Raw genomic sequence first — 22,502 nt, 5'->3', positions numbered from 1 at the left:
GAATAGGAAAGTTTTTACTTCTTATTTCTTGAAATAAACCTGCTGCCCCCTCTTCTCTCTCGTCCTCTGGGACTCCTTTTATACAAATATTACAGTATGTGATGGAGTCACTGAGTTCCCTAAGTCTACTTGCATGTTGCATAATTCATTCTCCCTTTTGTTCAACTTCATTATTTTTCATAATTTTCTCTTCTATGTGACTTACTCATTTCTCTGCTTCTTTCATCCTTGTCATTCTATCCAGTCTGTTTCAAATCTCCGTTGTTGGAGTTTTCATTTTTGCCTGATTGGTTTTGAGCTCTTTTATCTCTGTGGTAAGGGTCTTCCTGATGTCCTCCTGTTCTTCTCAATCTCAGTGTCCTTGTGGTTGTTACTTTAAATTCTCCATCAGGCACATTACTTGTATCAGCTAGATCTCTGGCTGGATCTTTCCTTGTTCTTTCTTAGGGGATGAGTTCCCCTCCATCTTGGCATTTTGTCGAAGTCTCTGTTGTCTTCTCTGTGTTGGAAAATCCTATTAGGTTTCCTGTTCCTGAGAATAATGGCTTTATGAAGGAGATGTTATAAAGTGTTCAGGGCCTGGCGCTTCAGGCCCTGTCTGTGCTGTATGCTGCATGTAGTCTGCTGCTGTGCTTTGGCTGCTCTGTTGCTCAGGCCAGTCATTTGCAAAGGGTTTCCTTGTCTGTAGCATGCAATGTTTGGATCTTGGCCAGAGTGTAGTGAGTTTTAACTAGGTGTGGTCTGGTCTGCTTGTTAAATGAGGTTCGATGCTCCTTCCTCTTGACTTGAAGCCTTGCAGAACTCTCTGGTTGGAAGACATGGTGTGAGCGCATGTTTCTGCTGATCTTCTGGTGAAGGGGTCTGCTGTGCTAGGCCTTGGGCATGCTTGTGTGAGAAAAGGAGGACCAGCAGAGTCCTGGCGTGTCAGGACTTGGTTTAAGCTGGTGAGGCTGCCAGTGGTATGCTGTTGAGTGAATCTGGTTGGCCCTGTGCTCTTTAGAGTGAAGCTGGTTTATGCTGAGGGGTCATGGAGGGAGATGGCACCAGCCAGTTCCTGTGTCCATGGAGAGGAGTCTCTGTGCTTGCTGCTGTCAGGGAACTACCCCCCCCCCCCCCCCAGAATATCAAGTAACTTCCCCATAAGCGTCCCAGGCATCTTTCAGATTGCTGATGTCACACAGTCTGTCTCCAGGTTGCTTGCCCACCTGGAACAGTACATTGTCCTTTGGACTCTATCCCAGTCAAGCCTGATGCCTTTTTTTTTTTTTTTTAAATATTTGTTTTTAATGATGACTTTTAAACTACAAACTTTAAGGATGTGCCGTGTTAGGGGGCCTGCACTAGTCTTCTGGAGAGGGTCTCGCCACTCTGGGACAGATGTAGGTTTGACTGAGAAGGGCAGGTAAGCCGGAGCACAGGGGCATGGGGTTTGTAGCGACGCAGGCTAAGCAGCCGGTGTCTGGGTTAGCTGCCCTCAGCAGGTGTCTCTGCGCCTATGCTGTGGGGCAGGGAAGGGAAGTGCTGCCTGCCCGCTCTTCTGTATGGAGCCAGATGTGGGGCCTGATCTCATGACTGTGAGTTCATGACCTGAGATGAAACCAAGAGTTGGCTACTTTGCCGCTTAACCAACTGAACCACCCAGGCACCCCTAAAAAAATAGTAAAAAAAAAAAATAACCTTAAGAGTCACACTGGGGAAAAAAGCTATTAATAACATTTTCTCCTGAATTTTTTTTTTACATTGCAAGAGGTTTTGCAAGATAATTTGTCAGCCATAGTCCTGAAATTAGAAGTTTTTTACTGGGGCACCTGGGTGGCTCAGTCAGTTGAGCGTCTGACTTCAGCTCAGGTCATGATCTCAGGGTTCATGAGTTCGAGCCCCGCGTCGGGCTTTGTGCTGACAGCTTGGAGCCTGGAGCCTGCTTTGGATTCTGTGTCTCCCTCTCTCTCTGTCCCTCCCCTGCTCGTGCTCTGTCTCTCTCTGTCTCTCAATAATAAATAAACGTTAAAAATTTAAAAAAAGGTTTTTTACTAAGTATAAATTATTTTTATATTTCTGCATAATTAAAAGTCCAGAGATGGATGGGGCGCCTGGGTGGCTCAGTCAGTTGGGCGGCCGACTTCAGCTCAGGTCACGATCTCGTGGTCTGTGAGTTTGAGCCCCGCGTCGGGCTCTGGGCTGATGGCTCAGAGCCTGGAGCCTGCTTCCGATTCTGTGTCTCCCTCTCTCTCTGCCCCTCCCCCGTTCATGCTCTGTCTCTCTCTGTCTCAAAAAAAAAAAAAAAAAAAAAAAGTCCAGAGATGGAAAAGTAGTAACAAGGACATTGTTATAAGGGAGATGTTGGAAAGGGTAAAATAAGTTGGAACATAGAAATGTGAGAGAGTCATTTTAGGATTAATAAGCTAGCTGTTATATACACAAAACTGCCAGTAATAACATGAATTTGAAAATTATAGTGCATCAGAAAGGCAACCTCCTCAAAATGTGTTCCTGAGAGAAGACATTTCCATAGTTGCACATATTAAAGTCCTGTGTTCTTGGATCTTTAATCATGTTTTATCTTCTCCCTTGCCAAGTTCTGACGGTAACAGGTCACATTTATTGCTCCTTCTTTTGCACCTCCTCAGTGCAAAAGTTTACTCCTCAGTGCACAGTGATCTGGCTTCTTCTCCTCTGACTACTCTGTTCAAAATCACCTGTAATTTTTCAGCTCCCAAACTATATGTGCAGTTTTAGTCTGTTATAAAATAAGTAAGATGACTGGCTTTTATACCTGGTTCCTTGAAGGAAGAATTGAAGTATTTAGAATTTCCAAAGTAATAGAGGTGGGTTTTTGTTTTTCATGATCCCCTTCCATCTCCCCTGAGATGATGCTAATGAGATCACTCAGGATCTGGGCTGGTTGTCAGAAATACTAATGGTGTCTCATTACCAATGGCAGTTGGAGGTTTGAGACTTTGAACCAGCCCAACCTCTGGGGGAGAGTAATTGCGCTGGAGACGGAGTTGAACCACATGGTCAATGATTCAGTGACTCACACTGACAAAATGATATCCCAGTGAAGACCCTGGACACTGAAGCTCAGGGGAGCGACCTGGTTGAACAGCGATGTGCTGATTGCATGGGGAGAGGGCACCGCAGAGGCTGTGTTCTGAACTCGCAAGCCCTCACCCCATGTTTCTCGACATTTATCTGGTCGGATACATATCCCTGGTCATACACATGTGATCATAAATAATCATTGTCAAAATGTAGTTCTAATCATTTTCCTGAGTTCTAGGAGTTTTGGGTGAACTTCACTGGAGGTTATGAGAACCTTCTCGGTTTGCAGCCAGTATATCAGCAGAGCTGGTGATGTGGGGATCCCACTTGGGTCTGGTGTCTAAAATAAGGGCATTCTGGTTGTGAGCTGTGGGGGTTGTGCTAAGTCCAGGTGGCTGACATTAGAAAGAATCATATTATACTAAAGCAGCCTATACAGAATGTCTTAGCTAAATTGACAACGTTAACCAGACCTTCCTTCTGCAGCTCTCTCTACTTTGTCTTCTGTGACTGCAATCTTTGCTGGTTTTTTTTTGACCACTCTTCCCAGATATATCTTCCCATACTCAAAATGTTTCCTTTAACTTCTTATATAACTGAACAAAGTACTTCTGAGCAATCAAAATCATGCTCACATTACTTAATTGAAAAGTAATGTTCACATTGAAAAGTGCTGTTACACAGTAAAATTCACTTTTGGGAGGGTATACAGTCTGAGTGTTTATACCTGTATAGATGATTACAATCACAACAGAAATTTGTAACACACCAAAGAATTCCCTCCTGCTGCTGCCTGGTACTCAGACCCTTGCTCTCTCCCTAATCCAGGTCAATTCTTGATAGGTGCTCTGTCCCTTTGTTTTTGTCTCTTCCAGAGTACTGTATAAAAAGAATCCTACAACATGCAAGTTTGTGAGATGATTATTTGACGTGGTACAAAGCATTTGCATGTACCCGTTTTAACTCCAAATTGGCATATTTACTCTGAAATCTCTCATGCTATAGCTTCTCTGCTATAATTGCAGACCTTGTATGTTAAGCTTCCAACTGAACAGAACCATTTAAATTTGCCTTTTTTAGCATCTCTGGAATAATCTGTAGGTTTGAACTCATTAATCTTCCTTGATTTCTTTCCTTGAATTAGCTTTTGGAGACCAGGGGAGAACCATTAAATCTCCCCCTCCCCCATCCAAGGGAAATAACCTAAGACTTGAAGTTTAGAAAGATGGCTGTCTCCCTGGTTTGATAGATGGAGTACAGGAGGTTGAGGGGACTGAAATTAGTCTGGGATCTTCGTAATGATCTAGCGAAGTGGTCAAAGTCTATTTAAGCAGACTGAAATAGAGAAAGAAGTAGAGGTTGGGGGGCAGGGGAAGAGTTTAAGGAACTGGATTGGCTGGACCTGATTGGATGATGTGAGCCAAGGGGTAATAGGACACATGTACTTGTGAATGCTTTAATTTTTCTTTGCCATTCCCTGACAGTAGACCTCATCTTCTCTTCTAAAATGCTCTTGCCCTCCCAGACCTCAGCATCCTTTTCAGACACTGAATTGCTTTCCCGAATTTGGCAGACCTACCCATGTTAATATTAGTTACCTAAAGAATTTTAACTGCTTGTGATCTTATCAACTCCTGACCCTTAGGTACATCTTACTGCTTACCTAATAAAAAGTACCCTACACTTACTGTATTGAGTTGTTTCTCCAGTATTTAAGGCAACAGGTATTTTTGTATCTGAGAGTAGACTTCCAGACCTGAGTTTCTTTGTGTATCTGAATACTGAAGTGGCACAGCATTTCTCAAACTTGGCACAATCTTACATGTTTTCGTAAGGTACTTTCTGTTGGGGGGGGGCGGCTATCCCATGCCCTGTAGGATGGTTAGCATCATTAGTTAGAAAATATGTTGAGTCCCTTTCTGAAGAGAAATAGTGTAACCTAATAAACTGAAATTCTGACGGGGTCGGGGTGGGGGGGCGGTGTGTGTGTTTGTCGGGGGGCGATCTTTGTATTTTACAGCAGGACTGTACTCAGTAACGATTAAGGAAAACTTGAGAAGTAAAAGCTAATATGTGTGTATCAGGAAAAATAAACTGTTTGACTATCCAGTATTGGATATTTATGCAAAGTATTTTGGGCTTGTTATTAAAGAGCTAAACGACTCGACAGATGGTATTTTCCAAACAAAGAATCTTAGGTAGAATTGACCATGGCTAACAGTAAATTGTACTGGATCTCTATTGGTTAGTTTTGATCATGATCAAGTGCATTGAAGGTCAGAGTTCATTCAGTGTTGGGTGGGGGGTCAGGTAATAAGCGCTCCTGGGCCATTGGATTCTGTATCTTACTGGAGGGAAACATTGGTATTAAGACCAGGGTCTAAAAGAAGCAGTTTGATATGTGAGAAAGCCTGATTTCTGAGTATTTAGTGGCAAAGTTGAGGCTTATTTTAACAAAGTTGAAGTGCCCAGGGCAGGTAGTGAATTATTCCCTGACTATGGAATGAGGTAAAACTTGATGTGTTACTGATGGTGAAAAGGCTACTGTGTGAAAAGCTTTTGTTTTCTTTAGCTAAAACTGTGACTCCTGTATATTTTATGTATTACCTCTAAATCAAGTTGGAGAAGGAGGCAGATCAAGGGGTGGTGATATACCTAGGGATTAAAATGTAGTAAGGCTTATTAAACACCCAGGACATCCAAGCAGAATACTTTTGATCAAATTAGATGTTAAGTTAAATGGTACTGCTTTAATTTTCAGGAATTAAAGTTGAGTATATCAAATGGGGGCTTTATTTCTTCATGCTACATATCCTTTTTTTAGGGGTACATGGAGTGATAGAGCAATTTGGATAAGTTTTTCTAAAATACTGGCATTTCTGTATTGAATAAATTATTTTTATGAAAGGATATTGGAGTTATTGTATTATCAAAATATGAAATACTCACAATCTCATAATGCCCAATGATTAGCTTTGAAGATGTGATTGTGTAAACATTCATTAAGTAGTCTCAGAATAGAGACAACTCAGCTAAATGAAATTGTAATTATATAGTCAGGATTTCTATAGTATGTTGTCATAATTAGCCTGAATGAAGATAGGTGAGTAGGAATGCATGTCAGCACCTGCTCTGTGTATGGATAAGTATTGTTGAATTTTGCTTCTAAAAGTAAACAGAAGAGGTGGGGTTCATTTTTCCACATTGTGTGATTTGTATCTGTGATTTCCATGCATTGACTTGTGGAAATACTTGGATAGATTAGCGTGAGAGGCAAGTAATCACTGTGGTGCTGAGCTGTTAAGCTTCCATTCAGGGCTTATTAGGCTAATTCCCAATGAGGCAGTGTATTTGATAACTTGGGAATTATGCTTCATGTAACAAACTATCCAAATAGCTCTATTTTAGAGGCACCTAACTGACTTTGTTCATACTTGTGTCTTAATTTTGATACTTTAAATTTCAGAAAAGATTCACATAAATGAGGAGTTAGGTTTCTGAACAAACATCCCTTTCTATGGAAACAGCTATGGAGTGCGTGCCTGTCAGGATTAGCATCTTTGTTTAAACCAGATAGTTGAGTGAGTGGTAGTTTTTTTCCACATGTTATCCTTTTTATGGGTATTTTATTCAGTAAACCAGTAGTCACTTTGTGCTTTAAATGGTCTTCCTATTGTGCTACTATACAGCTGATCTCTAGGCTTCCAGTTAAACCTTACTGAGTCTTGGAGTATACCGGTCCTACCATAATTACATCCCAGATATGGATGTTATTTTTTCTCTTCAGAAGTTTTTAGTAGTCAGAATGAGAGTCCACAAATACACTCTTAGAAATTAAAAAGGGAGAATTTGAAAAGCAATTTGGACACTTAGGTATCTACCACCTGAACATTACTGGTCACTTTTAAACCATATCCCTGCCCTGATCTTATTTGTTTCCCCACATGGATAAACATTATCCTGAAATTTGTTTTTATTTCCTTGTTTTGTTTTTTGTTTTCATTTTTGTCGGATGTATTCCTAAAAGGCATAGTAGGTTTGTATGATTTTTCATATCCCTGTAAAAAAATAATTATTTGTATGATTTAACTTTTGCTTATTTTGACACCACTTTTTTTCCCCCCAAATACATTTAGGGAATTGTTTTTATGTGAATCTGTGCAGCTATCACATGTTCATGATCACTGTTTTTTTTTTTTTTTTCATGATCACTGTTTTATATCACAGTTCATCTATTTGTAGTTGATGAACCTACGTTTTCTTTAATTTTTGCCAATGCAAGCATTGCTGGCATGAACATTACTATTAATGTCTTAAGCACATGACCCAAGGATTTCATTACAGTCAAGATATATGCATGTCACCAGCTTTACCAGATGATGCTCAATTACTTACCGAACTTGGATAAATTCTGCTCACTAGGGTATAAAAAGAGTTGAGCTAGAGCCATATCCTTACCATTTAATATTGTTGACGGTCTTTTTTTCTAATCCAGTTAGTGGCAAATGCTTTCTATTCGTGGTTTATTTTGGTATTTTGTTAATAGGTTTGGCATTTTTTCCCCAGTATTTACAGGATTTATGTGTTCTCATTGAATTGCCCATGAAAGTCTTTTGTCCCTACTTTTATTTTTTAAGTAAAAAGCAATTTCTAGAAATTACTTATATATTAGGCACACAAATATTCTGCCAATTATATGCCTTGTAATCATTTTCTTCCAGTTTATTTTAATGTAGTTAAAAATGCTAATGTCTTCTCTTATGATCTTCGTTTTCTGTATGAGATCTGAGGGAGGGAGAATGGGTGCTGGGCTCAGATTGTGGTGGTGCAGAAAGTGAAAACTGTGCTGAAATGGTATATTTTGAAGGTGATGGGCTTGCTCATGGATTCGATTCAAATGGACTATGAGAGGAGATAAATTAATGATGATCAAGGTTTTTGACAATAACTAGAAGAATAGAGTTGACTTTGATGAAGATGGGAAGTGTATGGAAAAGCAGCCATGGACTGTGGGGTATATGTGAAACCAAAACTGATCTCAGTATGTTAAAGTTGAGGCGTAGCTCTTGATCTGAGAAGTTAAATAGGGTATTCGGATATTGAAAGTCTGGAATTGAAGAGATTGTTTGAGGATGGAGGTATAGTTTTGGAAGTTCTCATGTAGATAGTATGTGAAATGCTGTGACTTGATAAAGTCACTTACGGAATGAGGGTAGCTAGAGAACTTTGAGGTCTCTGCTTGTGAGATGATTGAGAAGGTTTTCTGAAAGCCAGGTGAACAGATGCCCTTGAAGACAGAGATACCCATTGGATTTGGCCACGTGGGGGTCATGGGTGATATTTATAAATGTATTTTTGTGGATTGGGGGAGATAAAATCCTCATTGAAGTCGATTGCAGAGAACAGTAGAAGAGACAGACATTGGAGATTCTAAGGAATACAGATAATTACTTTAATGGAGTTTTGTTTGAACCTCACTAGGAGTAATTTGGTTATAGCTGGAAGATAGGTGTGATCAAAAAAAGACTTACTTGACGGGAGATGTCAAAGATTGCTTGGATGCTACTGAAGATAGTTGACAGTAAAGGAATAAAAATTGATGAAGCAGGATAGAAGGCACACTGTTGGTGAAAGACTTGAGAAAGGGATGGGTGCCAGTGGATAGGTTCAGACACTGGCTTTTACATAGGAGCTTGGGAAATTTTTTTGTAGTTCTCAGAAAATAAATTTTAACTTCCTTTGTTAAACATTAAGTATTTGTTTTTGATGGTTTATTGCTAGTATAGATAGAGATAGAAGTGATTATTTAATGTTGATCTTGTCCTCTGCTTTCTTGTCAAATATGTCTATTCCTAGTTTTATAGGGAATTTATCCAGATTTTCTGTAGAATACTGTCTGCAAATAGAGGTAGTTTCACTCTTTCTGGATGCTTTTTATTGGATTTTCTTGTCTAATTTTCCTGATGAGAACTTTCAGTACAACGTTTAACAGAAGTGGTGACAGTGGATATATTTTTGCTCCTGATGCTAAAGAGAAAATCCAGAGTTTTTATCAAATACGATGTTACCTATTGGTTTTTCACAGTTGCCGTTTTTTGGCTAGAGGAAGTTCTGTTCCTAATTTGTTGCATGGTTTTTTCACGAAGGAGTGTTGCATTTTGTCAGATACTATTTCTGCATATGTTGACATGTTGGTGTTTATTATTTTTTTGCCCTTAATATGATATATGACATTGATATTTTGGTATATTGAATCAATTTTTCATTCATGGGATAAATCCCATTTGGTTGCCAAATTTGGTTGTCAGTATTTGGTTGAAGATTTAGGCATCTGAATTCATCACTGGTTTTGGTCTGTCGTTCTTTTTTGTGATGTCTTTAGTTTTGGCAATACTCATCTTACAGAGTTAAATTAGGAAGCATTCTCTCCTATGTCACTTTTTGGAATAATGTGAGGAATGGGTATTCAAGATTTTTTGTATAACCAGTGAAGCCTCCTGGGCTTTTATTTGTGAGAAATTAAAATTTCTAATTCAGCTTTCTTAATTGTACAGATCTATTTAAATTGTTTGTTATTGAATCTTTTTTTGTAGTTGATGTCTTTCTAGAAAACTGAAATTTCATCTGTTTTGCTGAAATATACTTGTTCATAGTTTTATATTTCTTCTGTAAGGTTGGTAGAATGTCATTGTTTGATTCCTGATTACACTAATTAGAATCTTCCCTCTCCCTTGGTTTGTCTAGCAAAAGATGTGTCAATCCTCTTTATCCTTTCAAAGAACTAACTTTGGATATTGATTTTTTTTTTCTATTTTACTACTTTCTATTTCATTTATTTCTGCCCTAGTCTCTATTTACTACTTATACTTGATTTAGTTTAAGTTTTTTTTTCCTGAAAAAACTTTAGAAGTGTTAAGTCTTCAGGTAGAACATTTTTGACTTGAGAATATCTTTTTATGTATAGACATACACTATAAATTTCCCTCTTTGGATTGCTTCTCCTGCATGCTCTGTTTCATACTGTATCGTTTCATCTCATTGTGTCTTCTGTTTTCCTAATTTTTTCTTGCATTCATTCTTAGTATGTACACCTTCCACATTTTTGAAATTCTCACATTTAAAATTTATTGACAGATTTTTTTTTTTTTGAGGTATAATTGATGTACAACATAAGTTTCAGGGGTAAAAGATAATGTTTCAAATTTGTTAACTTTATTTTGGTGATCATTTCGCAATGTAAACATCTGTCAGCACACGTGGTTACAGAATCCTTAGGATTTTTAAGATTTCTAAGCAACTTGATGCTGTAGTCCATGCTGTACATTACACCTCTAGTTCTTATTTTGTTCACTGGATATACCTTTTGACTGCCTTCACCTGTTTTGCCCTTCTGTACCCCCACTTCTGGCCACCACTAATCTTACGTGTCTTTGAGGCTTTTTTTTTTTTTTTTAGGTTATATGTGTAGGTGAGATTGGTCTTTTCGTATGTATTGGTCTTTTTCTGACTTGCTTCGCTTAGCATATTGCTCTTGAGGGTCCATCCATGTTGTTAGAAATAGAAATTTCCTTTCCTTCAGGCTGAAAAATAGTTTCTTGTGGATGTGTATACCACATTTCCTTTACCCAGTCACTGGTTGGTGGACCTTGAGATAATTTATCAGTTCTAGGTGGTGATGGTCTCCCTCCCATTTCCTCAGGGCTTATTGTTGCTGTTGTATGTGACTTTGCTGGTCTATTTCAGTGATGTTCCCCTCCCCCTCCCCCCATACCAGGTGAAGTCTCTGAAATCACTTCACAGAGGGTGCAATCTTGGGCATGGATATAGTCACCCTGGAATGACAGTGGTTTTAGTAGGATTCTTTTTGTCTTTGTTTTGTAATCTCTTACTGTCTGTCTCTGATATCACACCCAACTGATAAAGTCTATTCATTGCCTGCAAATTGCTTTCTTTTTTTCTTTTCTTCTTTATTTCTTCCTCTATTTCTTTGTCTTTCCTTCCCTCGCTTGGCAATGCCTGAGTTATAAAATGTTCTACAGTGTGATTCAGTTACACTTTGCCTCCTCTGCAATGGTAGTTTTTGAGGCCAATGTTGGAAGTTTGCTGTGATTTCATGCCAGCTGCTGTTACCTGGCTCTTTCCAAGGTGTCCCTGGTAAACTAGCTTGCCAACAGTTTAGCTTTTTGCTCTCTTGTAGCTACCACCCCAGTCTAAATAGCTTAGTGTGATGATAGTCTTTTTTTTTTTTTTTTTTTGAGAGTGCACTAAGGTTTAAACTTACTCACAGTCAGTTCCATATAAGGTGAGTTCCCTTTTGGGAGAGATTGATAGCTCTGTTCTTAAAGCCTGTCTGTCCCATGAAAAATCCCTGTACTGCTACTTGAGTAGGGAGTGGGGGGCATGATGTCTTGTTTCTCTAAGTGAATCTTCTATTTCACAAGTAGGGTGGTGCATGGAGACATTCAAAGACTCTTGTTATTCTTCTGGTGTGAAAACTCTGCCCTAAGTGAGATTGGGGGTTAAGGGTATTCATGCCCCAATATTCATTGTCTACCTACTGTGCCTGGGGTAGATAATCCATTCACAAGTTGTGGCTGTGTGGTTGGAAGGGAGTCGGCAATCTCTCGTCAGCAGTTTCCTTAATTTAGCCTCTATGACCTGGGGCTGAATGGGATGGGAAGTTCTAACACTCTGCCTTCCTTCTGGGAGGTAGTGGGAGAGGGAGCCCCATCTTTTCATCCATACCACTCCGAGTGGAACTTCAGTCACACTAAGCTGGGTGGATTATTAAGGAAGAAATAGATCTTGCCTTGAGTACCAAAAGCTCTCTCTTTTTGGCAAGATTTAGTTGATTTTCTTAAAAAAATGTTTCATTTGCTGCATGCCCTTCAAAGACTTTAAATGGTTGCAGTAAAATACTTTCACTACTTTGGCTGGAGAGAGAATCTGGTGAGGTCCTCTTGCTCACGCTTTGTGTTTCATGTTGTATATTAAATAGAATTTTTGCTTCATGGCCTGGTATAGAAGGTTATTTGCCCATAGTTGGAACGTAAATAGAACTTTTCCTGTAAAAAGTTGTGTGTGTGCGCTCACACACGTGTATGTGTTTCTCTTGCCTTCTAACCTTTACTGACAGGTGTTGGGCTTGAGGACTTGGGTTTGCTCCTTACTGAACTTGCACTTACTTGGACATTACTGCCTTCCTGTCAGCCCTGGCAGTGTGCTCATTTTTGCTTTTATTCCAAGGTTCCAAATTTCTACTTAAGTCTCTGGGAATTGTGACAGTTTATAAACTGTCTACTTGGCTTACACATTAGCTTTTATTTTCAGCCAGTCTCTTGGATTTTATAAGCCAGTTTACGGACTATTTATCTTGCACAAATACTAGTCTTCTCAAGTCCAAATTTGTTCGTGTATCAATTTGATGGCCTGCAGTATCTGTGTATTAGTCACGTGGAAGATAGGAACTTGCGGAGGAGGTTTGGTTAATGGCCTACCACAGGAACTATATTTTAAAGCAACTTCTCCAAAGCAGTTGTCTGGGTTGTAGTTTCAAGACTACAATGAAACACTTTTAAAGATAAAGGGGACAAATTGTCAGATATGAAGGTGTCTTTTTGTAATGTTTAAATGCATCTATAAATGAGACAGTTTAATCAGAGCTATTGAAATCAATGGCTACTTTACATGAGGGCACATTGCGCTGAGATAGTTTGAAGGGAATTTTTTTTTTTTTTTTTTTACAGGAATTAGAGTATGGCATAAATTCATCGTTACTCAGGTTGAGTCTCATTTTGTCCTTCTTAGGAGATAGGTCTCTTTCCTTAATTATCTGTGTTTAAGGTAAATCTTTTGAAAGCCTGCTAAGAAATAATGATGTGTCATCCTTCTCTAGTTTTTCCCCATTAATTCTTCTCCCTCTCTTGTTCATGGAACAGCCACTTGTATCTTACCATTCTGATCTAGTATAAGACTTACACGGCTAGTGATAAACAAATACGAACTTACAGTGGAAAAGAGTATCTGTACCTCTTACTTGGAACCGTAATATTAAGAAATAGATTTTTTGATGTGAAATACTGTTTTATTAACCAAATTAACACTTGTTCAAATATTTTCTTGAGGTTGCTTGTTAAAATTAGAAATAGAACCTCTCAAAAATAAGAGAGAAAGTTGAGAGTTTGATTGTGAAATATGCTCTAGGTGAAACGAATGTTAATTGGATCTCTGTTTGTTTTTCAGGCAGCAGGAGCAATTCGACCTCTTGTATCTACTGTAATCAGTCCATCTGCTGATGGTTGCTTAGACCATTCACTAGAACGTGCCAGACACAGAGCAAGTGAAATGCCACAGGCTTTTCTATTTGATGTGATCTATGAAGCATATCAGCAGGTAAGAATCAGGGTTTCTGAAACCTGCTGTGTTGGGGGTCTGTAAGAATACTTGTCTATTTGGAGATTTGCTGGAAGAACTTGGGTGATTCTGTGTATAGCTAGGCTCATGGTTAAAATGGACAACAGTGAAGTACGGACGATTCACAGCTGGGTCATATGAGAAACACATGCAGAGTCTGGAAGTATACATGTGTACTCTGAAGTTCTCACCTTCCCCTGAAGGGTCACACAGAGCAATCCCTTCCTCGCACCAGCAATGAAAATTTAGCAACATGTGTGTGATGGTTCTTCTCAGGGAAGACCATCAGAGACTTAGTGTCCAAGGTATTTATTGGGGTTGGTCATATAGGGATCCTCTGCCTTAGCATGTATAAAAATTCCAGATTCCCAGAAGGAAGGTAGCTGTCCAACCTCAACCATATTGTTTATGCAGATAGTCTGAGCACAGTGAGCCATACTTAGTGGTTAACTGTTCAGTGAGAATACTGCAAGAGACAATTTCCCATATTGAGGTGGAAAAGTAAGGACAGCCGTTTTAGGCCTGTATGATAAATTTCCTGCACAGCTATATTGATACCTTGAAAATTTCAATTAACAAAATAACTTCTTTTAGAATCTCACATAATTCATTCATGTTTAGATGACCCAGATTACCTTTTTATTTTTCATGTTCTAAAAATGTTTTGGTACCCGTATAAGTTTTACTGGCTTTTATTGCATATTGATGGATTAAATACTTACTGAATATTAGGTATTATGCTTGTCAGAAAATACCCCATGAATAAGTTATAACTACAGTAACTCATTGCTTGACTGATGTTAAATAATCTATGAAGAGTAGTTTGAATAGATGGACTTTGAGGAATATGAGGTACTGGTAATAGGGTTATTGACACTTAAAACAGAAGAATGCCTCCTATTTCGGATAGAAGGTGATCACAAACACAATAAATTATGGCTCAATCTCGTTGGTTAGTTTTAAAATGAGAGGATGTAAATGAGAATCCATTTTAGTGATATAAACAGTATGCCATGGTTTGTATTATTTCTCTAAAATGAATTTGGAGTACAGGACTTTACCTATATTTGGCTATTAATTATTCCAAGGGTAAGCTATTATAAATATTTATTCAAATACTCTTTTACATCCTAAATGTTGCAGACCTAGACCACATCTGTCTTACCACCTGAAATTGTTGATCCTTAAACACCTAGACTTATCACATGTCATTCTTCCTAGTATATTTTAGAAGATAAAATGAATATAATTTCATTTCCTCACATTAGAGAAGCATTTTTCCCCCCAGTTTTTGCTGGAGAATTAAGTGCTAATGCATTGAGGTATTGGTTCTCATAGTGTGGTTCCCAGGCAGAATTGGTATGCTTTGGAACTTGTCAGAATGCAAATTCAGGGGCTCCACCTCAGATCCACTTAATTACAAACTGTGGGAATGGGGCCCAGCAATTTGTGTCTCAACAAACAACTCTGCCATGTGATCCTAATACCCTGAATTTTGGGAACCACCACCCTAAGGCATTCAATGAATCAAACGCTCTTCTACTGCGTTCTTGAGAGAATTCAGAAAATAGTAACATGACAATAATTACGTGTGTTCTGTGGTTCAGGTGAGGAATTTTGAATTACAGAATCAGTTTGAAGGTTTTGCTATAAGCTTTTGGTTTTTCCTCAATTTTTTTGGTTTATTTATTTAATTAATTTTTTAATAAGTACTTTTTATTTTTTATTTTATTATTTATTTTTTTAATATGAAATTTATTGTCAAATTGGTTTCCAGACAACACCCAGTGCTCCTCCCAACAGGTGCCCTCCTCAGTGCCCATCACCAACTTTCCCCTCCCTCCCACCCGCCTTTGTCAAGTTTTGATTAAAATCCAGCTAGTTAACATACAGTGTAATACTAGTTTGAGGAGTAGAATTTAGTGACTCATCACTTAGCACAACACCTGGTACTCATCACAAGTGCCCTCCTTTATACCCATCACTTATTTAAGACATCCTGTCCAAGTACCTTCCCTGCAGTAACCCTCAGTTTGTTCTGTTTCTTGGTTGGCCTCTTCCACCCCACCCCCTTGTTCATTTGTTTCATTTCTTAAATTTCGTATATGAGTGAAATTGTGGGATATTTGTCTTCTTCTGGCTGACTAAATTTCCTTAGCCTAATACTCTCTAGCTCCTTTCTTGTCATTGCAAAGGACAGTGGCAAGATTTCATTATTTTTCTGTGGCTGGGTAATACTCCATTGCATGTATGTATGTGTATGTATATGTACGTCTATCTACATGTACATACCACATGTTCTTTACCTGTTTGTCAGTCCATGGACATTTGGGCTCTTACCATAACTTGGCTATTGTTGATAATGTTGGGATAAACATCAGGGTAGGTGTATCCTTTCAAATTAGTATTTTGTGTATAATCTGGGTAAACGTGTAGCGGTGCAATTGCTGGATTGTAGGGTAGTTGTGTTTTTAACTTTTTTCAGGAACCTTCATACTTTTCTTCAGAATGGCTGCACCAGTTTGCATTCCCACCAGCACTGTAAGAGAATTGCCCTTCCTCCACATCCTTGCCAACATCTGTTGCTTTCTGTGTTGTTAATTGTAGCCATTCTGACTTGTGTGAGGTGATTTCTCATCGTAGTTTTGATTCATGTTTCCTTGACGATGAGTGATGTCGAGCATCTTTTCATGTATCTGTTAGCCATCGGGATTTCTTCTTTGGAGAAGTGTTTGTTCATGTTTTCTGCCCAGTTTTTAATTGGATTATTTGTTTTTTGGGTGTTGAGTTTGATAAGTTCTTAATAGATTTTGGATACTAACCCTTTATCAGATACGTGATTTGAACATATCTTCTCCCATTCATAGGTTACCTTTTAGTTTTGTTGATTCCTTCACTATGGGGAAGCTTTTTATTATGTTGTAGTCCCAACGTCCCTGTTGCATGTTTAGGTCTTTCATCCATTTTGAGTTTATTTTTTTTTGTGTGTGTGTGTCTGTGGTGTAAGAAAGTGGTCCAGTTTCATTCTTCTGCATGTTGCTGTCCAGTTTTCCTAGTACCATTTGTTGAAGAGACTGTTTTTTTCCACTGGGTATTCTTACCTGCTTTGTCAAAGATGAGTTGACCATATAGTTATGGGTCCATTTCTGGGTTTTTTATTCTGTTCCAGTGATCTCTGTGTCTGTTTTTTTCCCAGTACCATACTGTCTTGATCACTTCTGCTTTGTAATCCAGTTTGAAGTTAGGAATTGTGATGCCTCCAACTTTGCTTTTCTGTTTCAAGATTACTTTGGCTATTTGGGGTCTTATGTGCTTCCATACGAATTTTAAGGTAGACTGTAGCTCTGTGAATAATGCTGGTGGTATTAAGATAGGAATATGTAGATTGCTTTGAGTAACGAAAACATTTTAACAATATTCTTTGAATGCATGGGCATGAACTGTTTTTCCATTTCTTTGTGTCCTCTTAAAATTATTTAATCAGTGTTTTATAGTTTTCAGAGTACAGATATTTTATCTCATTGGTTAGGTTTGTTCCTACATACCTTATGGTATTAGGTGCATTTGTAAATGGGATCAGTTCCTTAATTTCTCCTTCTGCTTCATTATTACTGTATGCAGCTGATTTCTGTAAATGGATTTTTGCATTCTGTGAGTCTACTGAATTCATGTTTCACTTCTAGCATTCTTTTAGTGGTATCCTTTAGGTTTTCTGTATAGAGTATCCTGTCATCTGCAGAGTGAATAACTTCTTCCTTTCTGATTTGGATGCATTGTCTGATGGCTGTGGCTATCACTTAGAGTACTATGTTAAATCATAATGGTAAGAGTGGACGTCCTTCTCTTGTTCCTGCCAGTAGAGGAGAAGCTTCCAGTTTTCCCCCATTGAGGATAATATTAGTTGTGGATCTTTCATACATGGCCTTTATGATGTTGAGGTGTACTTCCTTTAACCCTACTTTGTTGAGGGTTTTTATCATGAATGGACATTGGACTTTGTCAAATGCTTTTTCTGCATCTACTGAGAGGATCATATGGTTGCTATCCTTTCTTTTACTAACGTAGTGTATTATGTTGATTGATTTGTGAATATTGAACCATGCTTGCAGCTGAGGCATAAATCCCACTTGTTTGTGGAGAATGTTTCTTTGAACGTACTATTGGATTCAATTTGCTAGTATTTTATTGAGAATTTTTACATCCATGTTCATCAGGGATATTGGCCTCTAGTTCTCTTTCTTAGTGTATTATTTGTCTGATTTTGAAATCAGGGTAATGTTAGCCTCATATAATGAGTTTGGAAGTTTTCCTTCCATTTCTATTTTTTGGAATAGTTTGGGAAGAATAGGTATAAACTCTTGCTTAAATGTTGAGTAGAATTCGCCTAGGAAGCCATTGGGCCCTACACTTGTGCGCGTTGGGAGGTTTTTGATTACTGACTCAATTTCTTTGCTGGTTATCAGTCTGCAGAAATTTTCTACTTCTTCTTGTTTCTGTTTTGGTATGTTATGTTTCTAGGAATATATGTATTTCTTCTAGATTGTCCAATTTGTTGGCATATGATTTTTCAGACTATTTTCTCATAATGGATTATATTTCTGTTGTATTGGTTATTTCTCATGTCTCATTTGTGGTTTTATTTATTGGGGTCCTTTCTCTTTTTGGTAAGTCTGTCTAGGGGGTTATCAATTTTATTAATGTTTTCAAGTAGCTTCTGGTTTCATTGATACATTCTTTTTTAAGTTTTTTTAAGTTTCTATATCATTTATTTCTGCTCTAATCTTTATTATTTCCTTTCTTCAGCAGCCTCTATTGCTGTATACTACCCTCTTAGGACTGCTTTTGCTGCATCCCAAAGGTTTTGGATTGTCATGTTTCCATTTTCATTTGTTTCTATATACTTTTTAAATTTCTTCTTTGATATCCTGGTTGACCCATTAATTCTTCAGTAGCATGTTGTTTAACCTCTGTGTATTTGAGGTCTTCCCCAATTTTTTCTGGACTTTGATTTCAAGTTTCATAGCGTTATGGTCAGAATATATGCATGGTACAATCTTATTCTTGTACTTGATGAGGCTTGATTTTTGACCTAGTATGTGATCTGTTCTGGAGAATATTTCATGTGTATTTGACAAGAATGTGTATTCTTCTTTAGGATGAAATAATTCTGAATATATTTTTTAAGTGCATCCAGTCCAGTGTGTCATTCAAACCTGTTGTTTCCTTGTTGATTTTCTGTCCATTGATGTAAATGGGATGTTAAGTCCTTTATTATTATTATAAGTGAGTTCCTTTATGTTTGTTATCAATTGTTATATACATTTTGGTGTTCCAAGTTGAGGGTACAGATATTTATAGCTGTTAAATCTTATTGTTGGATAGTCTTCTTTATTGTGTTGTAATGCCCTTTTTCATCTGTGGTTACAGTCTTTGGTTTAAAATCGAGTTTGTCTGACCTAAGTATTGGTACTCTGGCATTCTTGATGTCCATGTGCATGGTAAATGTCCATCCTAACAGTTTGAATTTGCTCATGTCTTTAGTTCTAAAATGAGTCTCTTGTAGACAGCATCTAGATGGGTCTTATTTTTTTATCCATTCTGATACCCTATGTTTTTTGATTGGAGATATTAGTCCATTTACATTCAGAGTTATTGATATGTTTTTAGTGCCATTTCATTACCTGTTTTGTCATTGTTTGTGGAGATTTTCTCTGTTCCTTTCTAGTCTTTTTCACTTTTGATCTTTTCCATTCAGAGTCCCTTTTGCTATTTCTTACAGGGCTGGTTTAGTGCTCATGAACTCCTTTAGTTTCTGTTTGGGAAAATCTTTACCTTTGCTTCTATTCTGAATGATAGCCTGCTGGATAGAGTATTCTTGGCTGCAGTTTTTCCCATTCAGCATGTTGGATATATCATGCCACTCCCTTCTGGCTTGCCAAGTTTCCGTGGAGAGATCTGCAGCTAGTCTTACATGTCTCCCTTGTAAGTTAGGGACTTCTTTTGTTTTGATGCCTTTTAGGATTTTTTCTTTACCACTATATTTTGCAAATTTAGCTACAATATGTGTTGCTGGTTGGCCTGCTTTTTAAAATTTTAATGGGAGTCCTCTATGCTTCCTGGATTTGGATGTCTGTTTCCTTCCCCAGATTATGGAAATTTTTGGCTCTTATTTCCTCAAATGTTCTGTCCCCTCTTCTCTCTCTTTTTCTTCTTGGATTTTTGTAATACAAATGTTACCCACTGAGTTACTAAGTCTATTGTGTTCCATAATTTTTTTCTCTATTTTATTCAGCTTCATTATTTATCCTTCTATATCACTTATACATTCTTTTGCTTCTTCCATCCTTGTGGTCATTACATTCAGTCTTTTTTGAATCTTAGTTACTGCATTTATTTTTTAAAATTTTTAAAAAATTCTTAACTTTTTTAATTAAAAAAATTTTTTTAATGTTTATGTTTCTTTTTGAGACAGAGAGAGAGACAGAACATGAGTAGGGGAGGGGCAGAGAAAGAAGGAGACACAGAATCCAAAGCAGGCTCCAGGCTCTGAGCTGTCAGCACAGAGCCGGTTGTGGGGCTGGAACTCGTCAACAGTGAAACCATGACCTGAGCTGAAGTTGGATGCTAAACTGACCCAGTAACTGACTCAGTTACTACATTTCTTATTTCTGAGTGGTTGCTTTTTAGTTCTTTGATTTCTGTTGTAAAGGCCTCCCTGAAGTCATCCATTCTTTTTTTTTTTTTTTTTAATGTTTATATATTTTGAGAATGAGAGAGCACACAGGAGTGGGGAGGGGCAGAGAGGGAGGTGAGAGAATCCCAAGCAGGTTATGCGCTCTCAGCACAGTATATGGGGCTCAATCTCTCAGACTATGAGATCATGACCTGAATTAAAATCAAGAGCTAGATATGTACCTGACTGAATGACCCAGGCACCCCTAAAACCTTCATTCTTAAGCCTGGCTAGTATCCCTTTGATTGTTACTTTAAATTCTCCATCAGGCATATTATTTATATCTGTTTTGATTAGATCTGTGGCCGTTACTGTATCTTGTTTTTTTGGGAATGGGTTCTTCTGTCATGGCATTTTGTCTAAGCCTCTGTCTTGTTCTTTGTGTTAGAAAAGGCTGTTAACTTTCCTGCTCCTTAGAGTAATTGCTTTATGATTAAGCAGGAATATAGTGTCCAGAACCTGGCACTTGCGGGAGTATCTCTGGTGTGTGTCACATGCCCTGTGCTCTTGTACTTTGGCTACTCTATTCTTCAGGCCAGTCATCTGCAGCGGCTCTCCTTGCCTGCTGTGAGCATTGTTTGGTCCTTGGCCTGAATGTGGTGAGTTTTAACTAGGGGTGCTCTGGACTGCTTGTTAAATGAGACCTGATGCTACTTCCACTAGAGCTGAAGCCTTGCTGAACTCTGGTCAGGAGGCATGGTTTGTGCCAGCGGTTTCTGCTGGTCTTCTCAGGAAGGGGCCTGCCATGCTGAGACTTAGGTACACTTGCCTGAGAGAAGCAGCATTGGCAGAGCAGTTTAGCTATAAGTTTTTAAGAAAATTGATCCTAAGGACCCACAAATAAACTTAAATACATGAAATAATTTGCTCTTGACTTGATGTAATTTATTTACATGGTTTGATTTTCAAAAGCCAATAAAACAATACTAAACACTAGGGAAGAAAGTGAAAGTAAAAAAAAAAAAAAAAAAGGCTTGAAGTTATAAAATAAACAAAAGCAACCCCTTATGCCCCCACCAAAAAAAACAAACTTAACCTTATCAAAAAAAGTGACCTTGTCTTTTTGATGAAAATGAATAGATTTTAACATGAAAAAACTACTTTGAATGCATAAACTCACCCAGTTATGATTTCTATACAAGTTAGCTTACTAAGGATAAACAATTTGAACTATTTTCAGCTAAGAACATGTTTCATGGAGAAGTTTTAGTGAATATTGAATATATATTTGGTACTGGATACAGTAGTGACTAAATAGACTATCTTTTGTGAAGGTTTTTATTTCAAACATACCTTATTAAAGCTGAAATAAAAATAAATTGTCCAGTCATTGCTCAGGACCACTATTTTGAAGAGATTCATTCCCCATCACATATTTTTGGCTCTCTATATATACCTGGGTTTATTTATAGACTCAATGTTGATATGTGTCTGCTTTTATGCCAATAGCATATCATTTTGATGACTATAGCTATGTAATGCAGTGGTAAATCAGGAAATGAATGAACCTGTGGTTTTATTCTTGTTCAAGATTGCTTTGGCTATTTGGGGTCTTTTGTGGTTACATATAAATGTCAGCCTTGTTATTTTTCTGTTAAAAATGCCATTGGAATTCTGAAGGATTACATTGAATCTTTTGATCAGCTTAGGTCATATAGACATTTTAATAATCATACTAACCCATGACCTCAGAATATCTTAACATTTGTGTTCAAATTCTTTCATCAATGTCTTAAGGTTTTCAGTGTACAAATCTTTTACCTTTGGTTAAATATATTTCAGAGCATTTTATATTTGATGCTATTGTAAATTTTTTTTATCGAGATACTTTCTAACAGTATATAGAAAAAACTGATTATTGTGTGCTTTTTGTATCTTAAAGCTTCACCAAATTTATTTACTCACATAGGTGTTTTTTGGTTTCTGTATGTAATATGTGCAAATGATAACAATTTGATTTCTCCAATTTGGATGCCCTATTTCTCTTGCCTGATAACTGGCTAAGACTTCCAAAACCACTATGTTGAGTAAAAGTGCCAAGATTGTGGGTACCCTTGTTTTATTCCTCAATTTTGGAGGAAAAACTTTTGAACTGTCACCACTGAGTATGTTGCTAACTGTGCGCTGGTCTTATATGGCTTATATTATGTTGAGGTATGTTTCCTCTATACCCACTGTGAGAATTGTTACCATGGAAGGATGTTGAATTTGGTCAAATGCTTTTTCTGTATCTATTTAATCCTTAATTTTATTAATGTGTTATACAACATTGTTTTCCCCCCACCCCCCTCCACACACACACACACACACACAC

At 37.8% G+C, this 22,502-nt stretch overlaps 1 protein-coding gene across 3 annotated transcripts in view; it reads left to right on the top strand.

Annotated features, from left to right (window-relative positions):
• CRPPA (CDP-L-ribitol pyrophosphorylase A) overlaps positions 1-22,502 on the top strand; it is a 431,068-nt gene that overhangs the window by 24,320 nt on the left and 384,246 nt on the right. For all 3 annotated transcript variants that reach the window (XR_007460022.1, XR_007460021.1, XM_049641571.1), the window contains exon 3: positions 13,285-13,434. Coding sequence is in view for 1 of the 3 variants with exons in the window: in XM_049641571.1 (XP_049497528.1) it covers positions 13,285-13,434 (150 nt within the window). In the remaining 2 variants the exon portion in view is untranslated. The remainder of the gene's footprint in view (positions 1-13,284; positions 13,435-22,502) is intronic.

Source organism: Panthera uncia, chromosome A2, assembly GCF_023721935.1.
Source record: "Panthera uncia isolate 11264 chromosome A2, Puncia_PCG_1.0, whole genome shotgun sequence".
Taxonomy (NCBI): Eukaryota; Metazoa; Chordata; class Mammalia; order Carnivora; family Felidae; genus Panthera; species Panthera uncia.
The sequence above is the reverse complement of the archived record's forward strand: the minus strand, read 5'-3'. Positions and strand labels throughout refer to the sequence as shown.